Consider the following 26,864-nt stretch of genomic DNA (forward strand, 5'->3'; position numbering starts at 1 on the left):
CTCTCTCTCTTTCCCTCCCTCCTTTTCTATATCTCTCTAAGATCAACAAATGAAGGGGAAAAAATTAAAAATAAAATGCACTCATTTTAAGTGTATAGTTCAATGAGTTGTAACAAATGTATGGCACACATGTACCCACCACCAAAGTAAGAGGTGGGAAACATTTTCTTCCCTGCAGAGAGTTCCTGATGACCCTTTGCAGCCAGTCTCCCCACCAAGCCGTTGGACCCTGTCAAGCAATGATTTGCATTTTATACTGATAGATTTTGCCTAAAGTTTCATATACATGCTGTCATATAGTAAGTACTCTCACATGTTTCTTAATGTTTCTGAGATTTACCCACGTTTTTGCATGTATCAATAGCTCATTCTTTTTTATTATGGTGTTGTATTCATTTTGGGAATACACCGCCATTTTTTTTTTTGTCCATTAACTTGCTGATGGCTGTTATGAAGAAATCCGTCAGTTTTCATGAACACATCTTTTCTGCGGACACATGTTTTCTTGGAATGAAAACCCAGAATTACTAGGTCAGTTGGCTAGATGTCTCCTAAATAATTCTCCCAAGTGGCTATTCCATTTTATACTTCGATCAGCAATCTATGAGAGTTGTAGTTCCTCCACATCTTCACCAACACTTAGTATTGTCTTTTTGTTGTCTTTTGTGTGTTTTTTTAAGATCTTGTTTAGTTTTAGAAAGAGGGGAAGGGAAGGAGAGAGGGAGAGAAACATCAGTGTGTGGTTGCCTCTCATGCACCCCCTACCGGGGACCTGGCCCGCAACCCAGGCATGTGCCCAGTCCAGCATTCAGTCTGCTGAGCCACACCAGCCAGGGCTGTCTTTTCAATTTCAGCTATTCTGGTGCGTGTGTGTAGTAGTACCTTATTGTGGTTTTCATTTGCAATTCACTGATGATTACTAGTGTTAAGCATGTTTTCATTTGCTTTCTGGCCATTTGATGCCTTCTTTGGTGACATGTCAAAGTCTTTTTTTGCCCATTTAAAATTTTTTACAATTTAATTCATATAATTAAAATATAATTTTACAGTATATTTATGTAATTAAAATATAATTTTATAGCATAATTTAAATCTTTATATATTCTGCATATAAGTCTTTTGCCAAAGGGAGAGATTTTTCTTCTAACTGCAGGGATTTTCTCTTCCCTTTTCATTTTCTTAATGGTACCTAGTGTTTATGTTTGTTTGTGCTCCATTTCAAGTCAGTTTGTGTGTATGTTCTAAGATGAGGGTTAAGGTTTATTTATTTTTATTCTTCTAAGCATATCTCATTTATTTCAACTAGATACTCTATTTCCTAGTCTGGAAAAAACTATTTTTTTCCCTCATTGAATTATTTTGGCCCCTTTGATGAAAATCAATTGATCTTATCCTTTGGATCTGTATTTGTATTTTCTATTATGTTCTGTTGATTTTTATGATTATAAATGTTTAAGTGCGTAACTCACTGAATTCTCTCAGTCTGAACACACATGTATAACAGCACCCAGATCAAGAATCAGAGCTTAGTCAGCTCCCCAGGTGCCTTCTGTGTGACCTCTTCTAGTCAGTGCCTTGTCCTGTGGAAAGACAGTCGTGCCTGAATTCAGCAGTATCATTTGAGTTGTTTTGGGGCTTTACATCAATGCCATAGTGCAATATATAGTGTGTCTTTCATTGACTACCACGTTTGTGAGATTCGTTCATAATTTTGGTATGTAGTTGTAGTTTGTTTTTCTCGTTGCTATATAATAGCCCACTTTACGAATACCACAGTTTCTTTATTATTGCACTGTTGATGGGCATCTCAATGGTCCTCAGCCTTCGGCTGGTCCTAACAGTGCTGCTATAACCACTCAACTACGTGGTTAACATATGTATATGTGCATTTCTGTTGATTACATACCTATGGGTAGAATTACTGGGTTATGTTTGAATTTATACAATTTTATGGATCTAGTGTTGGCCACATTGGTTTCAATTTTTTAATGTTTTACAAACTGTTTCATTTTGACAGTTGCCTTAATGAAGGAGCATAATTCAATGAACCCTGTGGTTTTCATTATGGATGCAAGTTCTTCTCTCCTTTTCAAACTTTGCTGGGTCACCGTGAGCAAGTTTTTCCGTCTTCTGAGCTTCCATTTTTCTTGACTAAATTGAACATAATGATTTTACTCTGACTTAAACTATGATGTGAATAATGATTAGCTAAGTAATTATAAAAGATTTTATGGTAAAGTCATGCAAAAGAATACCTTGAAATATTTCAGTTCTACAGAACCTAGCACTATAATATGATAAATAGGAAAGAAATACAAGGGGCTTTTCTAGAACAGCAATTTTCAACCGTTTTCGTCTCATGGCACACACAAACTAATTACTAACATTCTGCAGCACACCAAAAAATATATTTTTGTCCATCTGACCCAAAACTAGATGTAATTTTGATTCATTCACACTGAACAGCTCTTGTTGTGTTAACTGTTGTCATTTATTTATTTGACAGTCTAAGGGAAAAAGAGGTCAGTGTCCCTGACAAAAATAGGTATTGCATGTTTTAAAAATTCTTGCAGTATGCTTGTTGAAAGTTGTGTATTATGAAGATTGTGTAATACAGGCTTTTAATAATCATGCATGGGTATATTTGCAGTGTGTTACTGTTACCATAGGTAGTTAACTAGTTATTACTAAAGGAAGGAAGCAAAGGGAATCAGACATTGTTTAACATAATCAACCAAGGAGCATAAGCCTGCTTGCCTCACCAGGTAGCTGTAGCTGTAGCTGTAGCATTTACAGACTCATTTGCTCACTCCAGGGGACCTCTAAGGACCCTTGATCCTGGGAGCAGACAGGAAACCCCGCTTGGAACACTGCCTACACCTAACCCTTGGTACCAGATTATGAGATTGGGGGAGGGAGGGGTGGGGGAAAGCATGGTAAGCATACGCACCCTGGAAGTCAAAATGGCACAGGGGAGGTGCATGACCATAGAGGCCTGTCAGTCTAACCTGGCAAAGGGATCAATTGGCTAGAGGGTGAACCCGTTAGAAGCCCACTAAAGCTTGGGAAGTTGATTGGTTATTATGGAAAACCTCCTGGTCCATTCCAAGGCCAGGATAATATAACTGAGTTTAATAAAGAAGCGCGCACTCTCTCTCTCCCTCCCCCTCACCCCCTACCTTTCTGCCAGGAACCTGCCCTTGCCCCAGTCATCCACACATTCTCTCCATAACTGTGTGGCCCTAGCAGCCATGGGGACTCGGAACGCAGGCTCCAGGTGGAGGCCTGGGTAGAGCAGCGCAGCTGGGAACAGCGCTCTGCTACCTGGGTGCGGGCTGAGGCAGCTTAGCAGTGCCTGGGCTCCAGAGGACTGAGCTTTACCACGAAACAGAAACCCTGGACACCGGCCTTTGTTTTGGCCTTGCTGAAGACACGGTTGGACTTTTCCCATGGTGGGACGGACAGAGGTGGGACACAGGGACAGCTGTCCATTTCTACCCAAGTAAATCTTGTCATACTGCCCCCTCCCCTGCACTGATCCATGAAATGCTTTTCTCAGGATCACGTGGAAGAGCCCCACTTCCACCGGCTACATTTCTTTTGGTTTTTTTAATGCATCAAATTAATAAAGCCTCATTTGTCAGCTCCGTCAGTACCTGAAGGAGAGAAAATGCTGCCAGAACTTTCTCTTATTATTTATGATTACTTTGCGTCCTTGCCCATTTATTTTAGGTCTGGTCTGATTATTGGCTTGTGGACTAGTTTGCTTTCTTCCCAGTAAATCCCCCAGTTTCCCTTTACCCTCAGCAGTTATCACCTTCTTAAAGTGGCTTCCTCACAAGAGCACAGCTTCTTGGGAGACGGGTAGGCCAGGATGTTTGTGTTGGTTCTCCTCCCTGTTGATCCAGATTATCTCCTGTTAATGGAGGTCATTCAGTTTCCTTCTAGGGCACAATCAAATGTAATTTATTTAATGACAGGTTTTTTGGTTAAAACTCATCTCTTTCCCGGCAAAGTTGAATTTTATTTTGTACTACATAACGTTAGGAAAATAGTCCAAGTTTAAAAAGTCAATTTGAAGCAAATGCTCAAAAATTTTTTTTTCTAAAGATGATCTTAGTTTATTTTCCATAAAAGCCAAACCCTAGGGCATAGGAAATACCTTGGGACTAGCAACTTTTTTTGCTATTCTTCTGGAATCCTCAAAGCTTGGAGCTCAGGGTTTGGCCTGTGCTGGGCAATCAGCAAATGTTTAAATGGATAAAGTGACTCACTGCTCAGAAGCAGCAGCTTTTACTAACTGTGACTTCGGTTGGTCAAGTTAGGTGATCTTTTAAAGGCTCAGCTTTTTCATCAGGAAAACGGACATATAACATTAACCATTTCATGGGATTGTGCTGTTGAATAAATGCAATTATGCATGTCAGATACTTAGTTTAGTGCCTAATTAATTACCTTGTACAAATATTCAGTACATTTTAGCTACTGTTATTAGTTATACTAAAGGGAAATTGATTGTATTTTTAAACTTTCACAAAACAATGACAGTTTCCAGTCCTTCTAAACTGTCTACTGTGATCCTGTTGATGGGTCTCATCAAATGTTTTGGTCAGATGGTTGCCTGGGAGTCAGTCTGCTTTCTACGATGCTTTTAGAAGCCCCCATTGCAAACTGCTCCTTGGTCCCTGGTTGTAAAATCACTGTGTGCTTTTCAGAAGAGATACTAGCATCTGGGGCTGAAGGTTGGCGTTAGTAAACGTCTTTACATAAGGCACTTGCATACAACATTTGAATGGAAAAGTAAACATGTTTAGGGAGAAAACATAACTGATCTAGGAATTGATTACTTTTGGAATATAACTTTAAATATTTAGGTAAAACTTTCTCTGATGAAACCCTGACTTTTCCCATGTCCTCAGGCCAGGAAATGTGCTTCCTTTCACCCACAGACACCCGGACTCCTGGCCCACTGTTCGGCTCTAGTGCTACTGAAAAACTCCCCATTTGGTGTATTTGAGACAGACGCATGATCTGGAGATAAAAATTATTCTGAAGGACAGACTTTAAATGAGATCCTTTTCTTATTTGCCAGGGCAAAGGTATCTAGCCCGTAATACCTGGGAATAAGTCAAACAACAGGAAATGGCTTTCTGTGAGGCCTTTTTTCTCCACCCTGGGAGAAAGAAGTCAGTCCTGCAGGCTCTATAGGGCACACCCAAGGTGCAAAAAAAGCAGCACTTAAGATTAAAATATAAAAATTCACCCTGGCCAGGTGGCTCAGTTGGTTGGAGTCATTCCCATGCACCAAAAGTTTATGGGTTTGCTCCCCAGTCGGGTGCACATGAGAAGCAACCAGTTGATGTTTCTCTCACATCGATGTTTCTCTCTCCCTCTTTCTCTCCCCTTCTCTCTCAAATCAGTAAACATTTTGAATTAAATATGTCCCTTAGTTATAAATTTTCTTGAAAGGTCATAGCCTAATTAGTCCTTGGAAATCATCCCTCCAGATGTAAAAATGACTTTATTAATAAGGGCTTCATTCAAACAAAAATTGCCCAATGCCCCCTAGACTTGACTTGTTTTTGATATAGACTCCAGTCTGCCCTCATTGAACTATTGCATCTGGTCAAAACCACAGGGGAACATTTGTTTTCTTAGTGCCAACTGAATGTCACTAATGATACCACGAGGAACAGCGAACTCCTTTCTGAAGACCAAGACCCGTCAGGCAGCCGCGTGCGCGCAAAGCCGCCAGGTCCCGGGCTCCCGGCACAGCACGGGCTCCCGGCACAGCACGGGCCGGCTGTCAGATACGCCGTGGCGGCGGCTCTGGCCAGGTGATCTCATTCCTTCGTTCAAGCTGAACGAAGTACCTGCTGAACGTTCAGTTCCTGTGCTCCAAGCTAGGAACATGATCGTTCGGAAGAATCGTCTCTGCCTTCTTGGTGCTTACGTTCTAGTTAGTAGTTAGTTAAGAAGGAAAAAAAGGTTCATGCCTAGCTCATATATTCAGCAAACATTTTGAAAATAACCTCTGTGAGCACCCTACCAAGCTCGGGATACTGCGGGGGATACAAAAGACTCAGTCCTTGTGCCAGAGGACGTTTTTGTGGGGGAAAGGCTGACATGAAGCAGCGTATAAATAAATAGAGGATTTTATTTCAAACCCTGATAGCAGCTGCGATGCTGCTGTGACAGTGTAATGTGAGATGGGGTAGAAGTGGGCGTGGCTACGGAGTCTTTCTGGGTCGTAATAATTTCACCGACCCAGCGGGAAAAGTGACACCCGCCCTGCACGTCCCCTCACTCATCGGGCAGACTAAGTAGGGAAAAGTGTGTGTGAAACACCTGAAGCTCTCAAGTCACAAGAATGGTGGCAGTGTTTGTGACTGGTGGGGACCCAGGGAGACAGGTAGGGGCGCAGCAGCCTCCCCGAGTCCTGGGAGCCAACCCCTGCCTCATGGGTGACCCTGCCTCACCCTTCAGAGGTTGGGCGTATGAGCTGAACTCTGCCTGCTGAGTTCCAATGAAGTCACACAGTTTTGTCATTTATTTTTTAATTAATTCAATACATTTATAGAAAATGAAGCTGTAAGACTTATTTTAAGCAATGATGTGTTTGGAAAACCTTTGTAAGGATTGTCAGTTTACCAGAGGCCCCCTCCGCCCCGCCCAAGCCAATAGGGACAGCTGGTGGTTGCTAAAATATGTGTTACTAACTTAGACAGTTTTCCCTGCAAAGGAGAAGTCATTTTCTCATCTAATGGTGTCTGAATAATGACACATTGTGTACGAACTTACTGAGAAGGATTGGGAAAAGTTGTTATTTCATTAAGCAAATAATAGAGTAGAGTTTAGTTCTGTATGGACTTAAAGATTTTGTGTCTGTTGATCCGACTGAAATGGGATTCACTTTTCCCTCTTAAGGCAAATTGGAGGATTTCCTGAACTGGCCGGAGCACTGACGGATCAGTGACCCGGCCCAGGGCCTGGAGGGTGACGTGCTAGTGAGACATGCTGACCAGCAGACCTGGCTCTGCCTTTAGCAGGGATTCTCTTTTTACCCCTTTTTGTAGCTTTAAGAATTTCCCCCCAAGTAGAGTCTGAAGATTTTAGAGATAAATCTGAGTTTTAGACGCACCAGTCAGACGAGGCAGGCGGCTAGTGACGCGCACTGCCTGCGTGCCGTGTGCTGGCGACCTTCCTAAGTGGCACGTTCTGTTTTCTAATGAACGAAAATTTTACCTAGATGTTTTAAATTATTGAGACAGCGTAATTTTCTATATTTTTATCGCTGTTACTCTCTTTGGCTGGCTCTCTGTTCCATGCCCATCGTGGGCAGCGTTACTGCGGCCCGCGGCGCAGCCAGCGCCACAGGAAGCCCGTGGCTGAGGGGTGGGAGCCGGGGCTGCCCCTTCCTGGCGAACCGAGCTGAGCTGGGGGACGAAGCTCCTGTATGACAGGCCCTGTGCTCCGCTGTGTGGCTCTGAATGGAAGGAGTAGAAAGAGGGAATGGATCACTGGTAGTTAAGAGTAGAGATTCCCAGACCAGTCAAAATTTTTATGTAAATGGGGCTATCAACATAAAATTGCCAGCCTTTAATTTTACCAAGTCATTGTTGAAGCTATCCATTATCCATTTTTTAACTTCATTTCATTAAAGAAATATTGTAACATGAAAAGAATAGAAAAGACATGAGGCCAAAACAAAACACATTTAAAATTAATTAGTTTGGTTTCATGAAAGCCCCACTATGTTGTCTTTATTTTGTTAATTCTGGCAATAGCGGAAAAAGTTGTCACAGAGAGGCGTTGGGGCTGGCCCGAGTGAGACTTCACTGAGAAAGCGGGCCTCCCTGGGCCTTGCAGGGATGCGCAGAGGGACAGGCTGCTGAGCGGGTTGAGGAGCAGGAAGAGTTGCCTCGAGGGTGGAAATGGGGGGGCCAGAGGAGGGGAAGGAACTGAACTGCGCTTGGAAGAATAGTGTGAGAGAAAAGTGCTGTTAGAGAATGGGACCGTTTAAAGCCCAGGAGAAACGTGTATTTGTAGTAAAATACAGTGCAGAGCCAGTGGAGCTTTTGAGCCTCTCAGAACACAAGACTGAGCTGGAAGCCGACTGTACCGCGCGTCAGGGGGGGCACTGTGGCTCTTACGTGAACTGTGAATGGGCGAAGCCAGGAATGGGAGAAGGAGTACGAAAGTAGGGGACGGGACAGGCCCAGAGACTTACAGAAACAAGACAAGGTAGGACTTGGTGAGACATACAAATATAAGAGGAGAGGGGAATGAAAATGACAGCCACAAGTAATTTTGGGGGATCTCATGCTTTTATCAGGGGCCCGGTGAAGAAGCTTGCCTTACTAATTGGATGTACAAGTTAGCAAAACACTGCCCTTCCTTGTATTCTGAGATGCTAAGTGAACGTTATATAATATGCTCTTACTTTATCTCCAACATTAAGGAACTCCGGCATGTGATTAGGAAATTATGGGATGTGAGAGGAATGACTCGAGAGTAGAGTAGGGGCACCTCAGAGTGGAACCGAAGCGGCCCCGCAGTGGTCCACACTGAAAACTGAGCGTCACTTTCTGTAAATGTCTCTTTTGTTCATTGTTGTATCCCCAGAACCTAATTCATAATTGATGTATAACGTATTTGTTTAAAAATGAGTGGTAGATTCAGTAGTGTGGTATTTATGCTGTGTAATACGCTATCTTTTATCGCTGCATTTCTTAGAGTGGACAAAGAGGATTCTATTTCGCTATCACAAAATTATTCTAGTAGGAGAAATCACATGCCATTAACTAAACTAGAATCGATATGACCCTAATGGTCTTGGCACAAAATTGAGGCAAAATTCTCTTTGTGCTGACACTATTGAGACTTTCTGCACCTTGTGATATAACCAAATTCCACTGGAATGAGCCTTAAGTGAAAACATTGCTAGTCTTGTAAATATGAGCGAAGATTAATCTTTTTGAGATATGATGAGAATTTTTCCAGTCAAAAGCGATCCAGCAGCGGTGCCTCTGAAGAACCAGGGCCTGGAGCTAGTAGATGATATTCGAGGCGGGAGAGCCTGGAGTTCAGCAATGGGAAACCACTGTAGAATTTTTAAAAAGGCATGAGACATGAGGTTTAAATTTTTAAAAGTACTTGTGATAGCAAATATTGGGAGCTTGAACCAGACAGGAGATGGCCAAAAGTCAACACATTTGAGGGACTGAGAAGTAAAAGCATGACACAGATCTCTGGCTGTGCAGTTGGTGGGCGTTGCTGATGATTCTGAAGTAAAGAATCCTGGGGCAGGACCTGGACTTTAGGCAGAGGGGAAGGTTTCAGTTCAGTTTTGGACAGTCCAAGTCTGACAGGAGGGCCTCGAGACATTCAAAGCTTTGGGAAAGAGGGAGAAGCCGAAGGAAAAACTGCATTGCAGGTCCATCTGAGGAGAGTTGAAAAAGATGGCTGAATTAAAATTAATGTAGGGAGAAGTTTTTCTTTATTCAAATATACAGGAATGCTTCTATTCACAATAGTAACAAAAAACAAAACATTCGAGAGCAAGCCCAATTAGAAATGTAGAAAAAAGTGTTTAATGAAATACTTTAAAACCTCGCTTTAGGGCATTAAAGAAAAATTTAATAAATGAATGGTGGGTATGCGCCCACTGAGCAGAACTTCCTACACTGTGGGTGGAAGTACACACGGTGCAGATGCTATGGGAGACTCTGTGATAGTCCCTCAATGCTAAACATAGCGCTCAGCAACTCCACTTGTAGGCTTATAAGAGAGAGAAAATACGTGTCTACGCAACAACTTGTACAGCAGCATTATACACCATAACCAAGGACAGAAACAACCCCAATATCCATCCATTGGTAAATCTATAAGGAAAATGTGGTCTATTCCTTCAATGGACTATTACTCAGTTACGAAAAGGAATGGATTCATACTACAACATGGATGAACTTTAAAAACTTGCCAAGTGAAAGAAGGCAGTCACAAAATACCATACATTAATATGGTTCCATTTATTATATATGAAATGTCCAGAACAGGCAAGTCCACAGAGGCCTAAAATACAGTAGATTAGTGGTTGCCTCGGACTGGCAGGATGTGAGGTTAAATGAACATGACCGCTAATGGGGACGGGATTTCTTTGGCAGATGATGAAAAAGTTCTAAAATTGCTTGTGGTGATGGTTGTTCCACCCTGTGAGTATACTAAAAACCATTGAATTATGTACATCAAATGGATGAATTTTGTAGTGTATGAATTGTATTTTGATAAAGCTGTTATATATAAGAAATGCTAAGTGAAAAAGTTGTTGAACAATGTGTATTATATGAATATATTTTGTAAATAATTTAAAAATTCATAACAAAACATGTTATTCTTAACAATTAGCAACATTTGTGAACAATATAAAAGGGACATCGGCGTGCATCCCCTTGATATAGTAGCTTTAATCATGTAACAGATCTGGTGACAAAATTTCTTAACAGTAACTGATACCACCTCATGAATAAGATAACAATAATAGCATTTATTGCATTCTTTCTATATGCCAACATTTTGCTAAATTCTTAACATATGTGTTGTCATTTGTTTTCACAATACCTAATGATGGCCCTACATACCAAAGTTTATTTACATTTACAAAAATGTATTATTTATTGGAATATGAAAACTGCCAGTTTCTTTTGTTGTTATCAATAGCTAATAAAAAGGTAAATACTGTACGTTTTAATTTGAATTTACATTTATATGACCTTAAGCCTTTATAAGAGTATATTGATAAATCTGTATGTGTTTAGGTAAGATTTTAAGTTTGAACTAAAACATTTTGTATTTATTATAATTGATTCCCGGTTGAAGGAGCAAACACGTTTTAGTTCTTGACAATTTTTTGTTTAATTGTAGTACTAAATTTAAAAGGCAGTCATTGGCAAAGATAATATTTAGAACTTTTTCCATTGTCAATATAGACTGTTGCCTCACTCAGTTTGGGCAGCTCTAACAAAACACTATAGACTGGGCGGCTTAAACAGTAAGCATTGGCTTCTCACAGCTCTGGAGGCCGGAAGGCCTAAGATTGAGGAGCCCGCAGGGCTGGTTCTTGGTGAGGGTCCTCCCTGGCCTGTAGACGGCACCTTCTCGCTGTGCCTCACAGGGAGCCGTGTGAGCGCGAGCTCTGGGGGCTCTTCCTGTAAGGACCCTGATCCCATCCTTGGAGCCCCGCTCTCAGGACCTCACCGAGGCCTACGCCCTCCCAAAGCCCCCACCTCCGATCCCACCACGCTGTGGATAGGGCTTCAACACGTGAATTGGGCGATGAGGGGTGGGGGGACGCGGGGGGAGCTGAGTCCATAGCAACTAGCTGTGGTGAAAATCTTTTTCATAAATGCTAACTAACCCTGGGCATTTTTTGTTTGTTTTTAGTATTATGTGCCAAGAACCTTGCAAAGAAAGATTTCTTCAGTAAGTAAACACTTATTTTTACTCTCTTACAATATTAATATTTTCACATATTTCTGAAGTTGAAACTTGTTTTAAAAAATAGGGTGTATTCTCCTAAAATCCTGCCCATTACTGATGGGAATCCACAGTTTGACAGACTTCGTTTCCCAGTTGACTACAGCACAGACTCCTTACCGCCAAGGCACAGAATTTGTAATTCTCAGAAGAAAAGCCATCTCTCTCGTTCCTTCTTTCAGCCACACCCTGTTTTCTCTGTCTGCCCGTTTTAATTTGTTGCTCTGTGCTGGGTAGTGTTCTCAGCACAAGTACAGATGGGACACTTTTCTATAAAATAGCTGGGCGTAAGTAAAATTGTTAGTCAAACTTTATAAATTAAATCGCATTTTCAAAGCCTGGTACTTAAAGGAACTGTAAAAAATAGAGGACCCTTTTCTAAAGAAAGGAATCATCCCTATTAGCACTTCTCAGCCTTCGGCTAAGATCAAGTATAGGAATCATCCCTAAGCTCAGGACATTCACCTTCTCTAAAGCAGCTGCTGCAGCTTGGAATTCTTCCCCCTCTTCCCGGTCCTCACAGAGCGCTGCTCGGTTCTTATTCCTACTTTAAAGATGAAGCAGTGAGGCTCACAGGCTTCCCGCGCGTGGCTGACATCGGGTCTGTCTCTGCCGCTCTTATCTTGCCCCGCTCTGACCTTGTAAACCATCTGATTCATTTAGGAACTTAACTAATTTAATACTTGCTTCCAGAGATAAAATAGAGTCAGCAAACAAGATTTCTAAGTATGATTTTTTAGAAAATATAAATACAAATAATTATAGACACCTTTCCCTCCATTTACTTACACTTAGTGATTATCAAAAATGAGCATTTGAATTTAAACCTATTTGTATAGTTTTCTTTAAGCCCAGTTTTCTAGCCTCTAAAAATCTGAGAGTGATGTCCTACTGGGTTGCCTTTCTTAGAAAGCTAAATAGATCAAAACTATCCTTAACTTAGAGGGAAAAAGTCTACCAGGATAATCTTCGTTACCAGAGTAGAGGGCCCAGAAGATCCGTTCACCGGCAAGACTGTGTTCTAATGTCCCTGATAGGCCTGTAGTCTCATCCAGGCATGGCTGTGCCCTCTTCTCCAGGACTCCCCGACCCTTTTGCGAAGGTCGTTGTGGACGGATCTGGGCAGTGCCACTCAACGGACACTGTGAAAAACACGTTGGACCCAAAGTGGAACCAGCACTACGACCTGTGAGTTGAATATTCCGTAAGCCATTTGGAGGGTGGCAGGGAAGTCGGCATCTAACTTTTAAGAGAAGCATTTCACTTTTTTAAGAAAAGGATTTCTAACTTGTTATTGATAACAAAAGTAGATGGATGACCAAATAAATACTACCTAGTTTTAGAATTCATATACTTGGAAGTTCTTGTGTTTGACATTTTTATAGATTATTATGGTTTGCTTCTGTAACTGTGACCTTTTGTAACTTTTCAGCCTGCTGGCCATTCTAACAGAAGAAAAGGGCCATAGTTGGGTCTTCTCTAAGCCGCTTGCTTGTTTGGTTGGTTGGTTGGTTGGTTGGTTTCAGTGAAACCCTAAACCTGGTTTTAGACTCTTTACTTTAAAAATACATTATTATACATATTTATTATGCAAATACATATTGCATATATTTCTGTTGTTTTTTAATTCTTTTTTAGTACAAATATATTTTCTGTAAGAGAAAATATACTTTAGTATGATTGAATGTATATAAATCTATACCTTCAATAAAGCTGATTGCACTTTGAAAACCACTATTTTATATGCACCTATGTTTTCATGTCCCTGCTAAGAAATTTTTGTCAAAGTCATACTGCATGATTATTGGTTTTTTATTAACCAGATTGTACTGGATTTGAGTGGGATTTTTAATAGTTGGATTCTAAAACTCACTTTCAGCTCTGCTGAGTGCCATAAGGGGCCTGGGAAGTGCTTGTCGCTTCTAGCCCTGAACGCTCCCCTCTGCGGTTGACTTGCACTGAGAGTAAGTGGGGGCTGATATCTGAATTAGCACCCATCAGCATTCTTTGGGAGGCTCTGTGGGCTTATGGGTAGTCCCCTACTGTAAACTAGTGTTGAGTAGTGAGCCTAGCCGTGGCCAGGTGACTTGGTTGGAGCATCATCCTGTGCGCCAAAAGGTTAGGGGTTCAATTCCTGGTCAGGGCACATAACTCGGTTGCGGATTCCATCCTCAGCCTGGGAGCACACAGGAGGCGACCCGTTGATGTTTCTCTCTCACATCGATATTTCTCTTCTCCTCTTCTCTCTCTCTCTCTCTCTCTCTCACCAGCCCTCTCACCCTCCCTCTCCTCTTTCTCCCTCCCCCTTCCTCTCTCTCTAAAATCAATAGACATATCCTCAGGTGAGGATTTAAAGAACTAAACTAGTAAGCCTAACATTTCTGGGAATTTATGAATCATGTCATTGTCCTTTGGATCTAATAAAATATAGTAAATCTGTTACCAGATTATTACTTTATTGGGTTATCTACATTTGCTTCTCGTATAACTGATTATAGTTCTTTTCCCAACCCGTTGAAGTTAGCAGACATATTTATTGAGTGCCTGCTACATGTGATATATAGAACCAACATTATTTTTAAGATTCTCCTGTACTAACAAGTCAATGAGATAAAACCTCAGTGGGTATCATAATTCAGAAATACAATTAAAAGTGAATTTGCATGTTGTTTTTAGATATGTTGGGAAAACTGATTCTATAACCATCAGCGTGTGGAACCACAAGAAAATTCACAAGAAGCAGGGGGCCGGCTTCCTGGGCTGCGTGCGGCTGCTCTCCAACGCCGTCAGCAGATTAAAAGACACCGGATGTAAGTGCCAACCGCTTTCCCACCCCCTAATGCAACTGCAGAAGGCCTATGAGGCATCAGTTTTTTTCTTTTAATACTGAATACAGAATTCTGCCCTCCTCCCTAGTTACCATTTCCCTGGGTTAAGTTTTGAATTGTTTGTTTGCAGACCAGCGTTTGGATCTATGCAAACTAAATCCCTCAGATACTGATGCAGTTCGTGGCCAAATAGTGGGTAAGAGCTTTCTCATCTGTATAAAGAGATGCTTTAACAGAATTTAACATTCAGCTCTCATCACTGAGAAAACATATACAAGCACTGACATGGCGACATGCTTCGAGGGACAATCACATAGGGGGGCCATCTCTTCAGCACTAAAGAGTTTGATCTTGTGTGGTTTTTACTGTTTTATCTAATTCTCTTCAACCTGTCATTCAGAGTTGAGTTAAAATGGCTAAGGTACAAAAGGATTTAGGGTTATAATTTTAAATGTCATTTTAATCGTCACATAACGGGTAATTAATTTGTCATTGTATTATCCAGAGGTAGATGATAAGAATGGTGGCCATATATGCAAGAGTTGGGGAATAATTTCTTCAGGAAAACCCGTCATATATGTAAAAAGCAAAAATGATTTCTGAAGACTTCCATGTAAAATGATTTTATAGAGTTAGAGGATAGAATTATTTAGAATGAATAAATAAAATGTGCTAATGTTACAAAGTATTTGACTGATATTCTCTTGGAAGTGATTTATCTGTTAAGTAGTCCATTGTATTATCCACCCAGTTTTATTAGCACTTTAGGGTAACTCTAAAATTCTGTATGCTGACTATATGCATTGCAAGGAATAAAAAAAAAAACGTATTTCAGCGGCACACCAGAGCGACCCTGAATCTTTTAGGTATTATGTAGACCTTACCCAAGATAAATGAACAGTGAGTATACACCTTAAAAACTATCATAATGAAAAAGTTCTCACTGAGTGCTTTTCTGTTTGTGATTTCTTCTCTTCTTTGTGGAGGGAAAAATGAATAACTGGGAACAACTTTATAAATGTCTTCATTCATAGTAGTGACTGAGAATAAAATATTTGATTTATCTGGTCTTTGCAATAATGAAAGTGCTCTGTGTCCTTATTAAACATAAATCAAAATCTCCATAGAGAATAAGGTAACTGAGAGGAAGTGAATATTGTGTTCTCGTATGTTTATGGAAAGTACAAAAACACAGCACCTCTTTCTGCTCCACACTTACCAGGAATGTTCCAGGCGATGTGTGTTGATGGGCAGCTACTGGAATAACATGCTTCATGCTTGAAAGCTTGGGAATGTATGTGTGTATGTATATGCACATGCCTCGCTTTAAAAAAAAAAACAATGTGCATAAATTATGCATTCAGTGGCTCACTGTAATTACACTTGTATAAAATACCACTGGATTTTAATGCAAGGCGTTCTTTTCTGTTTTAGTCAGTTTACAGACACGAGACAGAATAGGCACTGGCGGGTCTGTGGTGGACTGCAGAGGCCTGTTAGAAAACGAAGGGTACGTATCCCCCCGGCGCGACTGCTGGGCGCTCTGCCGCCACGGGCTCTCGCTCTGCGTGACAGCGGCCTTCCCGCCTCCTCTCTGTGCTGAATGCTTGAGATGCCGGAAGGGCTTTGGGATAAAACTGGCATCAGTTTCCTTGTTTATAAAGGAATCTGGAAAGACTGGTGGGGTTGTGCCTGAAAGACTCAGGATCCAGTTTAAAGAGGTTCCCACTGGCCAGAGATGGAACAGTTGAGCATCAGTAAGAATTATAACTCATGGGTTGAAACACATCAAATCTGTCAAAAATGAATGTTAATATGTTCATCATAACACAGGGAGAGGAAAAAACCCTAAAATACTTGAACCCTGAAAACTCTCATTGGTCACTATCCCAATTTTGATATCCCCGGTGAATTAACGAAGCTGGGTGGTAGTTATAGGTAATCTGGTAGCTCCTCGTGGAAATCCCGGGGCAGGAGGGTGCGCTGCACAGCCCCAAGGGGATGCGGCCTGCGCCATCTGGTTGGGGCCACCGGGTAGAAGTTCGGGGACAGCCCAGTGTCTTCACAAATACTTGCTAGAAAAATAAATGACTCCCAAGGAAGGAAGAGAACCTATGAATTAAATCATTAAAGGGGTAAGAGGCAAACCTACTGATGGGGCGTGTGGGCCTCGCCTGGATCCTGACCTGAGACAATCGACTGGAGAAATTGAACACTCACCAGTGTTTGATGATCTTTAAAAAATTAATGTACATTTTTTTTAGGCATGATAATGGAACAAGTCTTCATCTGCTAGAAGTATATGCTGAAATATTTAAGGATGAAACGGGAAATTGTGGGCGTTGGTTTCAGAATGGTTCAGTGGAGAGGGGGCTTGGGACAGTCACCGTGAGACGGTCGCTGTCCTAGCGGAGCGATGAGCCCGCAGGCTCCTCTCCTGGCCTGGGAATACATTTGAAATATTTCAACATGGAACGTTTTTTAAAAGTACTTACTTTAAGGGAAAATAGCCTATTAGGCCAAATTGTCTTCAAAATTGCTCAGGGGGTGAAGATTTATGTTAAAGAGTACTTACAGTCATTGCAGTATTTTATGTAACCAGGAGTTTTATTATAGAGGAATATAAAAACGAAAATGGAGTATTTGGATTTGACTTTAAATAAAGAAAAATCAAATCTCATTTCATGAGCTCCTTAGAGTCCAGGGATGGTTGTTTACAGTCAGTCGGCTCTTCCCGTAGATGAAGTCCCACAGGTGGCTTTGATGGCACATACCTGTGACTCCCTTCGGCTACTTGTTCCTATGTAAAAGCCTATTTAAATAGGGCAGGATGAATTTTGGAAAACTAAGCACTTGGAACACTATAAATTGTTGAAGAAAAGCAAAATAAATGGATATGAGAGCCCCATGCTGAATGTTCAGGCCCTGACCTCGGCCCGTGTGCCCATGCGTGCTGTGCTCTGCCCCTTCCAGAACCGTCTATGAAGACTCGGGGCCTGGACGGCCGCTCAGCTGCTTCATGGAGGAGCCCGCCCCCTACACAGACAGCACTGGCGCTGCTGCGGGGGGCGGCACCTGCAGGTTTGGGGAGTCCCCAAGTCAAGATCAGAGACTTCAGGCACAGCGACTTCGAAATCCCGAGATCCGGGGGTCCCTCCAGACCCCTCAGAACCGACCACACGGCCACCAGTCACCAGAGCTGCCCGAGGGCTACGGTGAGAGAATTCACCCCGCTACCCTGAGTGTTCTCTGCAACGTTGCAGACAGCTTTAGGTTTTGAAACCTTTTTTAGAAACCTGTACGTGCCTTAACGGCTGTTAGCAGAGCTGTGCGTACAACGTTTGTATCCGTGTAAAGACGAGTGACCAGAAAGAGATGGTGATAAATCTCGCTCCTCATGAATTTGTCAGCAATTGTACCAGCCTCCCAGATTAGCAATCCCATGAATATTTTAGGCAGAAGAATGTCTAAGAAAATCAGGATGGTACATGGGCCCGATGAGGGTGTCTGTAGTGCTCTGTGATTTGAATGTGGAAAGGACAATATGGGGTAAGAGTGGAAAGAAGGGATCGTTGGGACAACCGCAGAGGGAGAACCTCATGGAGGAGGAATGTGGTGGAGATGCGGCAGATCATACCAGAAGGAAGAGTGAGCGGCGGCAATAGAGCGCACAGTAAGGCCGGTGCTGAGGTGGCGGACACACCCACAGCGGCCCCTCCAGGGCCCTGGCTGAGGAGAGCCCCGGCTCCCCGGGCATGGATGGAGAAGGGAAGACAGGCCCGAACGCGGGTGCAGGCGCGCGACCCGAGGAAGCCTGGCAGAAGCTAACGCTGCCCTTTCCCTTCCATTTCTGGGTGACTTGAAACAATGTTGAAAAGAAGCTTAGACTCTGTGCTCAGAGGACTGGTTGAAAACTCTCCTTGGAATTGAATTTAACTAATTGTATCCCCCAATTTTTTTTGTACAGAACAAAGAACAACAGTGCAGGGGCAAGTTTACTTCCTGCACACACAGACTGGAGTGAGCACGTGGCACGACCCCCGGATACCAAGGTAGGTTTCTAAAGTGCGCACCAAAGCCGGTTTTCCAGGGCTTGTCTGGACCCCGTGACTGGCTAAGAGCCCCTTAGGTTAGAAGATGTAAACCTGGACGCTTGGCAGCGCAGAGGGGACGCCTGCCGTGGGGCCTTGGCCTCGGGCTCTCTGGGCGGGTCCTGGCTCTGCTACCACCTCCAGACCCTCCACCTGGTCAGGCGGCAGCTGCTGGAACCAGGGGTCCTTTAGAAAACAGCCCTGAACCTGGAGGTGAGATCACACGACCAAAGCAGGCCTCACCCCTCCAAGACGTGTTCTCATTTTAAACTACACACATTAATGGATGAAATGATATGGCGTCTGGGATTTCCTGCAAACAATTGGGGTGGGGCAGTGAATGTGGGGGGGTGTCCAAAACAGGTTGACAGTGACTTGATAATTGTTAAAGTTGATTATTCATTATGATTTCTCTATTTTTATATGCTTAAAATTTTCCATAATAAAGCGTTAAAAAGGAAATATAAAGACTCTGTCACCCTTTCTGTCTTCTACTTTACTGTCCCTATTGCCTCAGTCCCTTGGGGACCATTCCTGGGGGAGATGAAGCTTTTCTGTACGAATTCCTTCTACAAGGCCGTACACCTGAGCCCAGGTCAGAGCTCCCCGCCCCACCCTGAAACGGAGTGATGTTTCTTTTTGCTTTGCTTTGCTTTGCTTTTAAATTTTTTTTTTTATTTAGAATAGCATTACTACCTAATAACATTTTTTAGTAATGCTCATTTCCTTTTTATTATAATTTGTTTCATCTGAGAACAAGCCTCCTGCCTTTGATTTTCCAGCCTGTCTTAAATTTAAGATTCAGTATCTATAATTAGAATGGAACTATTACATGCAAATGGATTAGGTGTCTCTTCAGTACCCACTGTCAGAAATGTCAGGCTTTTGTGCTAATTAGACAAGCATCTTGGTCACTAATGCTGTGCTCCCATATGACTGTGGATTGCATTGAAGTAATTAATCAGGAGGTTGGAATTAGAAACAGTTACTTAACAAAGCCAACTAAAAAATGGGAATGCCTCTGCCCAGCGCAGCAGTTTAGAACTGTGAGATTCCGAACACACATTCCCGCATCCCCGTCAGCTTTAGAAAGCGTGTGCTGTCTGGGGCTTTTCAGTGAAGCAGCCCTTCTGACCTTGAGCATTTTGTTGAGCCTGTGGGTTCCGACGGTTCCAGCAGCGGCAGGTATTCCCTGCTCCTCTGGTCTTGATAATGTGGTCGGAGATGTGCTGTTCCCCGTGTAGACCGCAGGCCCTCTCGCGGTTCTAGGTTCTGAAAGTTTTGTTTTTATCTATTGGATTTTGCTGCCGCTTGCGGCGCAGAGGCCTGGATTCCGCGTGAGTTCGGTGTAAGTAGCACCGGGACTGTCCCTCTTAGCAAAGCCGGGACGCGGCCATGTTGACAGGGGCTCCCGCGGTCCCTCTGGCTGAAGCTTTGGTCGTACGCCGCCATGCTCAGATGGACAAACCTCTCTGTATCTTCCCTTTCGGTAGAGACCTTAACAGTGTGAATTGTGATGAACTTGGACCACTGCCACCAGGTTGGGAAGTCAGAAGTACCGTTTCTGGGAGAATATATTTTGTAGATCATAATAACCGAACAACCCAGTTTACAGACCCAAGGTTACACCACATCATGAAGTAAGACTTTTATACAATCTTTGTTGACTTCTTACCTTTATCATTGAATGTGTTCTAATAGTTTTCTTTATCCACTGTATTGTCTGTTAGTGGAGAATCAGCATAAGCAAACTATGATAGCTGTTCAGGGGGCGGTCACCTGTCTTAATTCTCAGGAGCGGAGCAGCACTGAAGCCCTGTCTTGCTGCTCTTGCCACCGTCTGCTTGCCTGCAGCCGAAGTTAGAGCTGCTGAGACAGCAGGGCAGGCAGGCTCACGAAGGACGCGCCCACGCGCAGCCTGTGGCGAGCTGTATGGCTCTCGGGTGAGAAGAGAAAGGCGAGGCTCCCTGCCCGTAGGACCTGCTCGTCCCAGGCCAGAAGGGCCGCCGCAGTTGGCCCTCTTCCCGGGCCTGCCCCTCCGGGGCCACTGGCCTTGGGAGTTGTCTTGGCTCCCACATGGCGCTCCAGGTTGCTGTGTTCTCAGAACATAAGAGCCCCCATGGCTCTCCTCACTGACAACTGACATTAGGAGCAAAACCTGAACAAGACAAATGCCGTTTTGTCCCTCTGCTAGTCCTAGTCCTTTTATTTCAGTGAAATTTTCCTTTTAATGAGTGGGCTTAGCAATCTGTTGATTCTGAAGATGAGGACTGGTTACCATTAGATTTCACTGAGCCGTTTGCCCTTGCGTGTGTCGCCCCCAACCACTATAATCTGTTTTTACAATGTTTCACACCAACTCCATTTAATTCTAACTGCCAAGGCACATCTCACAGTGCATTGGTCAGTCTCAGCTGCAGACTCGATGATAACTGATAGCAGTTGCTGTTTCTAGTAAGAGCAACGATAACGTATGATAATCTGTTGCTTGAAAGTGGGCTAGCTCCTTTACTGCATCCTGGACCTATATTTGGGCTAATGGTGTTCACCAGCAGTGTTTACTTATCTGTGCATCAGAGAAAAAAATGTCTCCTTAAAGTGCTGTGTAATGAACTCTCTTCTCGCTCCCTTTGGTATGGGAGGAATTGCTTGCAGCCCCTCGGCCGCTGCTTTTGGAGTGACTTTGGTGCTCTGTTCTTCTCAAGTCACCAGTGCCAACTCAAGGAGCCCAGCCAGCCGCTGCCATTGCCCAGTGAGGGCTCCGTGGAGGACGAGGAGCTTCCTGCTCAGAGATACGAAAGAGATTTAGTTCAGAAGCTGAAGGTCCTCAGACACGAGCTATCATTGCAGCAACCTCAAGCTGGCCATTGCCGCATCGAAGTATCCAGAGAAGAAATATTTGAGGTATGGAATTCAGTGCAACTAGCAGTCAGGCATAGACTGCATTTGTGTTAAACAAAGCAGGTGACGGGGACTGAGAAATCGCCTCCTTGAGGGCCCTTCGTTTCTAAGGTGCTTGAAGGGGCGGCTCCGTAAGCAGTTTCTGCATTTCAGCGAGCTCTTCTTTCTGTTTGGTGTTTCAGATACTGAGTTTACTACTCTGTGAAATGCAGGGTTTTGTCAGGACCAGTGCCTGTGTAGGGAGGAAACCGTATTTCTTCTGTGGTAAAGTTTAAAAACTCAGGTGGTTCCTGGGGTAAAAACCCAGAGATGAGTACAGAGAGAACTGCATACTGTAAATGCCTCATCCATATTACGCGGATCCTCCATTCCTGCAGTTTCCTCAGCGCCAGTCGCTCCTTCTGCCTTGGCCTCACACGAAATTTGATCTAATGGCACTGCCTCCTCAGAGCTTAGTGGCCAAGCAGCCTCCTTGTTGTCTCTTCCGGAAATAGGAAGATCAGATGGTTCCTGGGAAAGGCTCTGCCCCTTATGCGGCCCCTCTGTGGGGTCAGGGTCCCTGAACAGGCAGGACCCTCTTGTGGACAGGGCCCATTTCTCAAGGAATGTGATCCTAAGGTGAAATCCCCACTGTGTCTGGGCCGTAACCTGCCGGCCTTTGTGGAATCATTGGCAGGCGTGACCCGTCACTGGCAACCGAGGCTGGATGAGAAGTGAGCACAGGCTCTCCCTGGGCCGCAGCCCCGAGGGAGGCCGGGGCGGCGGCTGCGGGGAGCCTGGCTCCTGTCCACGGCGAAGGCCGTGCTCGTCCTCGTGCGCAGCCAGTGTTGGATGAGTGGGTCCGCTGAAGTGCCTGGGCTGGCCCATTGAGCCGTCTTACATGGTTGCCAGGGTTAGAAAGGAGCTGAATTATTGACATTTTGCTGCCAGATCATTTCCACCCAATCTCCTCTTTCCCTCTTGGGATGGCAAAGTTTGAATTACATTAAATGTAAAGCATGAAAAGATTCTTAAGTGCCTTATCACTTGGAAACATCTACAAACACTTAGCTAGTTCTATTCAAAATGCTGACTCTGAGGGAATATCGGGCTGGCCACATGTTTTCTATGTTTTGGGTAGGCTACTTTATGTCTCATACAAACCCTTTCTTGCCTTTGGACTCAGTGGAAGTCATGTGATTTTTCACTTCAGGTATAAAAACAGGTTCAGAAGTCTTTCCACATTCAGACTCTCTAGCGATGGTTTCATTTTGGTGAAAATATATGAAGTGTTCATAGAACACATTGAAATTAGTAAGCATAGAGAAAATCAACTCTAACAAGGACGTTTGTTCTGAAGTCCTGAGTGGCTGTGCTGACAGTGAATGTGCTTCCTGTAGGTGCAGTATCGCCCAGGACGCGCTTATTTTGTTGTGGTTTATGAGCCAGAAACAGTGGGAGAAAAGCTGAGGGAAACCGGGAGGGGTACAAGTAAGGTTACAGTTGCGAGGATGCAAAACACAGGGTTTATTCTTGTATTTTTATTTATTAATTATTGTATTTTCTATATTAACTGCTATAAACCTACACTTGCTCCTCCCTGTATAAACATTAGGAAGAGAAACCAGATAAAGCGCGGCTTTCAATGAATGTTTATTTTGAATCAGGCTCCATTATCAATACCCTTTCATCTTTTTTATTATGTTAAGAATAAGAAAAGTTCTTCACTCTAAAACTAATTTTGGTATACAGGAGTCTTATCGCCAGATAATGAAGATGAGACCAAAAGACTTGAAAAAACGACTAATGGTGAAATTCCGTGGGGAAGAAGGTTTGGATTACGGTGGAGTGGCGAGGTGAGATGCTAATTTATTCACCCTTTCTGCTGCGTGGACTTCAGGATAACTAATAAAATATTTGCAGTCATTTGCCACCTTCCTTCTGGTGCTCATCTTGGAACAGTCAGGACTTCAAATGTGGCCTTCAGTGAGCTTTTTCAGAATATGAACGCCTAAGAGCATGCGAACACTAGCTTCTGGCCATTACCTATTGGAGTGTCCATGATCCTCGCCATTCACTTACTTTTTATAAAGCGAGGACCAGCCTTTCACACTTAGCACCCCTTCCTCTGGAGCGACCGAACCTGAACCACGAAGGGCCCGCTCCTGACATGAGCAGGGGAGGCGGCCCCACTTTGCACACGCCGGGACTCCCAGGCCTGGGAGAAGGCGCGGGTGTTGCATTCACAGCAAAGGAATTTTTCCAAATGAAATTTTGGTCAAAGTAATTTCTGGAAATAACTTTTTTAATTCAACTACAATAATGAAAAGTTTCTATTTCCTGTTTTACCTCTGGGGACCTTTAAGATAATGCTTTTTTGCTCTTTCAACAGTTTATTCTAATAGATATCTTTATATCACCAAATTGATCAAATTCAGGTAATATCTATTGATTTCATGGCTGTGGTCACAGACACAGGTAAACTGGATGGATAATGATTGTGGGGAGGATCTAATCTAATACTCTCACTTCCCTATTTAGTAATATCAATATTTTTAGACTTTCTGTCATTGTCTTTATAATTTTGCATAATGTGCTTTTGCCATTATTGTTTGGTTTATCAATTGGAGGCATTATCTCTTGACCTCTTATTTTTCCTAAGAAAAGGATGGTAATACTCCTGACTTCTCCTTCAGCGTAGCTTCCACCATTTCTCTTTTACATTCTGTCACTTGTGATATTACTTTTAAAATGTCAAAGTTAAGATTTATATTCTGTTTTGTATCCAAAACTAAGTAAGTATCTCTTATGTTTGTGTACCTTTTATTTTTAAGACTTAAGGATCAATTACATTGTTTACTGTTTTGACAATGTAAATATTCACTGAGGGGTTAGATGATATTCCATAATTTATTTTGTTCTTTTGAACAGATTTTAATTTTTCCAAGAATTTCTGCTCCTTTTTCTTCTTCTTTTTAAACCAGGCTTCATTTTTATTGTCCCATTAAACTTAGTTTTTGTCCATCCCCGGTCACCCCCTTTCTCCATGTCCCCCCCTTCGGGGAGACTCTGTCCATGCTGAGTGATGATTCTCTGGGCACAGCTGTCATCATGGGGCTTCACTGTGTTTCTGGGTTAGAGCCATTGTTTTATGGATCCCATAGCTTCCTCTTTCTTGGCTTACTCCCTTGTGGTACTGAAGTATATCCTCGAGTAACTTTCTTAGAAAGGTTATGTGTGTGGGAGATGATTTATCTAAGATCTTGTGTCCACAGATGTCTTTTAATTTACACTTTGATGGTTTGGCATTTTATAGACTTCCAGGAAGAAAATAATTTTCATTCAGAACTTTGAAGGCATTGCTGTGCTGTCTTCCAGCACCCAGCATCACTGAACTGTCCCTTATCCACCAGAAGTTATTTGACCCCATCCAGGACCATCCATCCCCTGTAGATTCTACCACCCTTTTTCTGTTTTTTGCCCCCTCCTGTTCTCACCTCCTCCTTCCTCATAGTCCACCATTGTAATCACTCTCTTGCTTTCCTTTCCATTTGCTGTACTTGCTTGGTAAAATCCCAGCTCTGAATGACTGCATCCTCAGGCTGCCCTGAGCCTTAGCTGAGCAGAGGAACACGGCTCAGAGCAAACACACTTCCACGCCACTGGCCTTTCTCTATGTCGATGGCCACAGCCTCAAGGAGGTTTTGGTTCTCTCGTCATGCCTCCTGTTTTCTCTCTCTTTTTCTTTTAAATCTGTACCCGAGGTCATGTTCACTGACTTTAGAGAGAGAGGAAGGGAGAGAGACAAGAGACAGACAGAAACATTGCTTCCTGTACATGTCCCAACCTGGGATCAAACCTGCAACCTTTTGGTGTACAGGATGACACTCCAACCAGCTGAGCCACCCAGCCCAGGGGGCTCCTCTTGTTCTCTTTGTCAGATCTCCAGCCTCACTTCTCCCAGCCTCGCTCTTAGCTGCTGACTTCGCTTATTTGACGGAGGCAACAGCAATCTGAGGAGTTTCCGCAGCACGACCAAACATCCCGACAGCCTAGATCTGCACCTGTAGGCTCGGCCTTTCCTACTATGGCCCTGAATGGCCCTGGCCTGTGCCTGTTGCGGAGCAACCCCCCTGCACAGTGCATCCCAGGCCCTTGGCTCCTATTCTTATTTCACATGTACCTCCTTTCTTCAAAATGTCCTTTCTCCTGGCTTAACCTCATCCACATATAAATGTGCTACAGCAACTCCCTTCTTAAAAGAAGCAAACATGCCCCCCAAACCTTCCTTGGATACCATATCCCCTGCCTGCCTGAGCTTTAAGGAGGCAATAAAGACAATAAAGCAAAGCGAAGACAACTGTGAATTCCAGGACAAACAAAAATGTGTTCAGGAACACTTAACTCTCGGTCACAGCCCCATGTCTCTGCTGTCTGTGCAGCAAAGCCTCTCAGAGGGGCTGTGTGCACCCCCATTCCTGCTCCCACGCACCTCGCTTTTCCTGGAACCTGCTCCACACAGCTCTTTCTGCCCTTGGGCTCGAGGTGACCACGAGCCACACCTCGCCGGACCCCTGGTGCCTCCCGGGTCTCCGCCTCCCCGGTCTGGGTGCGGAGCCCGCGGCTTTCAGTTCTGTCAGCGCTGGCGGTGCACGAATGTGTCTCTCACCTCAACCCCACATTTGTTTACCCAACTGCTTCTTGTCCCTCTTGAATATTTCTAAAGCATCTTAGACGTAACAGTTCAAAATTTCTGACTTTCCCTCTCAAACCAGCTCCTCGCTAGTCTTTTCCCACCTCCCTGAACGGCCCCACTCGGTCCCTCTGGGTCAGACTGGAGTCACCCTTAACTCTCCCGGGACTTCGCTTACCTCCCAGCGCCCATCCCAGCCTTGAAGACCCTCCAAAGAGCCCTGCCTCCTGCAGCTCCCCTGCCACACACACCCTGCCCCCCCCACCCCCACTCTGCCCCTGCCTTGCTCTTGGCTGCTGCTGTGGTCCCTTCACTCACCTCCCTGTTGTCTCACGCATCTCAGCAGGCCACTTCCCAGCAGCAGCCAGTGTCTTTCTAAAAACCCCGCAGATCCTTTCCCCTGAACCTGAGCCCCACAGGCCTCCCCCGCAACACCGCCTGCCCTGTGGCTTCCCCCCAGCCCCGTCAGCAGCCTTGCTGCCCCCCTCCCTCAGCCGCTCCCCCTTGCCGTCCCTGCTACCTGACAGGTGTTTCAGGCCTTGGGGCCTTCACCTTCAACGTTCCTGCTGCCTGGAACCCATCCCCAAGATGTCACATAGCTCGTTTGTCCCTTCGCTCAGGTCGCCCTCAGAGAGGCCTTCCCAACAGTGCACTGACCCCCCTGGCGTGTGGTGCTGGGTGAGCTTCCTCCTCGTGTCTCGTCTCCAGCAGACACGCCGCTGCGCCTGTGGTCGGAGCTTGTCTTGTTCCTAGAGCGCGCCTGACACCTGGCGAGCACTTGTCTCCATAAATATCTGCTGCATGAATGGATTTTCCTCCTCCATAATTTCACCTCCC

At 44.0% G+C, this 26,864-nt stretch overlaps 1 protein-coding gene across 2 annotated transcripts in view; it reads left to right on the forward strand.

Moving 5' to 3' along the window:
• Positions 1-26,864, forward strand: part of SMURF1 (SMAD specific E3 ubiquitin protein ligase 1) — a 105,499-nt gene that overhangs the window by 64,570 nt on the left and 14,065 nt on the right. For both annotated transcript variants that reach the window (XM_054568514.1, XM_054568515.1), the window contains exons 2-11: positions 11,443-11,481; positions 12,615-12,723; positions 14,212-14,345; positions 14,494-14,559; positions 15,798-15,873; positions 17,337-17,578; positions 18,331-18,415; positions 19,948-20,094; positions 21,160-21,358; positions 23,087-23,190. In XM_054568514.1, the coding sequence (XP_054424489.1) occupies positions 11,443-11,481; positions 12,615-12,723; positions 14,212-14,345; positions 14,494-14,559; positions 15,798-15,873; positions 17,337-17,578; positions 18,331-18,415; positions 19,948-20,094; positions 21,160-21,358; positions 23,087-23,190 (1,201 nt within the window). The remainder of the gene's footprint in view (positions 1-11,442; positions 11,482-12,614; positions 12,724-14,211; positions 14,346-14,493; positions 14,560-15,797; positions 15,874-17,336; positions 17,579-18,330; positions 18,416-19,947; positions 20,095-21,159; positions 21,359-23,086; positions 23,191-26,864) is intronic.

Source organism: Pteronotus mesoamericanus, unplaced genomic scaffold (assembly GCF_021234165.1).
Source record: "Pteronotus mesoamericanus isolate MK-2021 breed Mesoamerican mustached bat unplaced genomic scaffold, CSHL_Meso_final contig_2, whole genome shotgun sequence".
NCBI classification, from domain to species: Eukaryota; Metazoa; Chordata; class Mammalia; order Chiroptera; family Mormoopidae; genus Pteronotus; species Pteronotus mesoamericanus.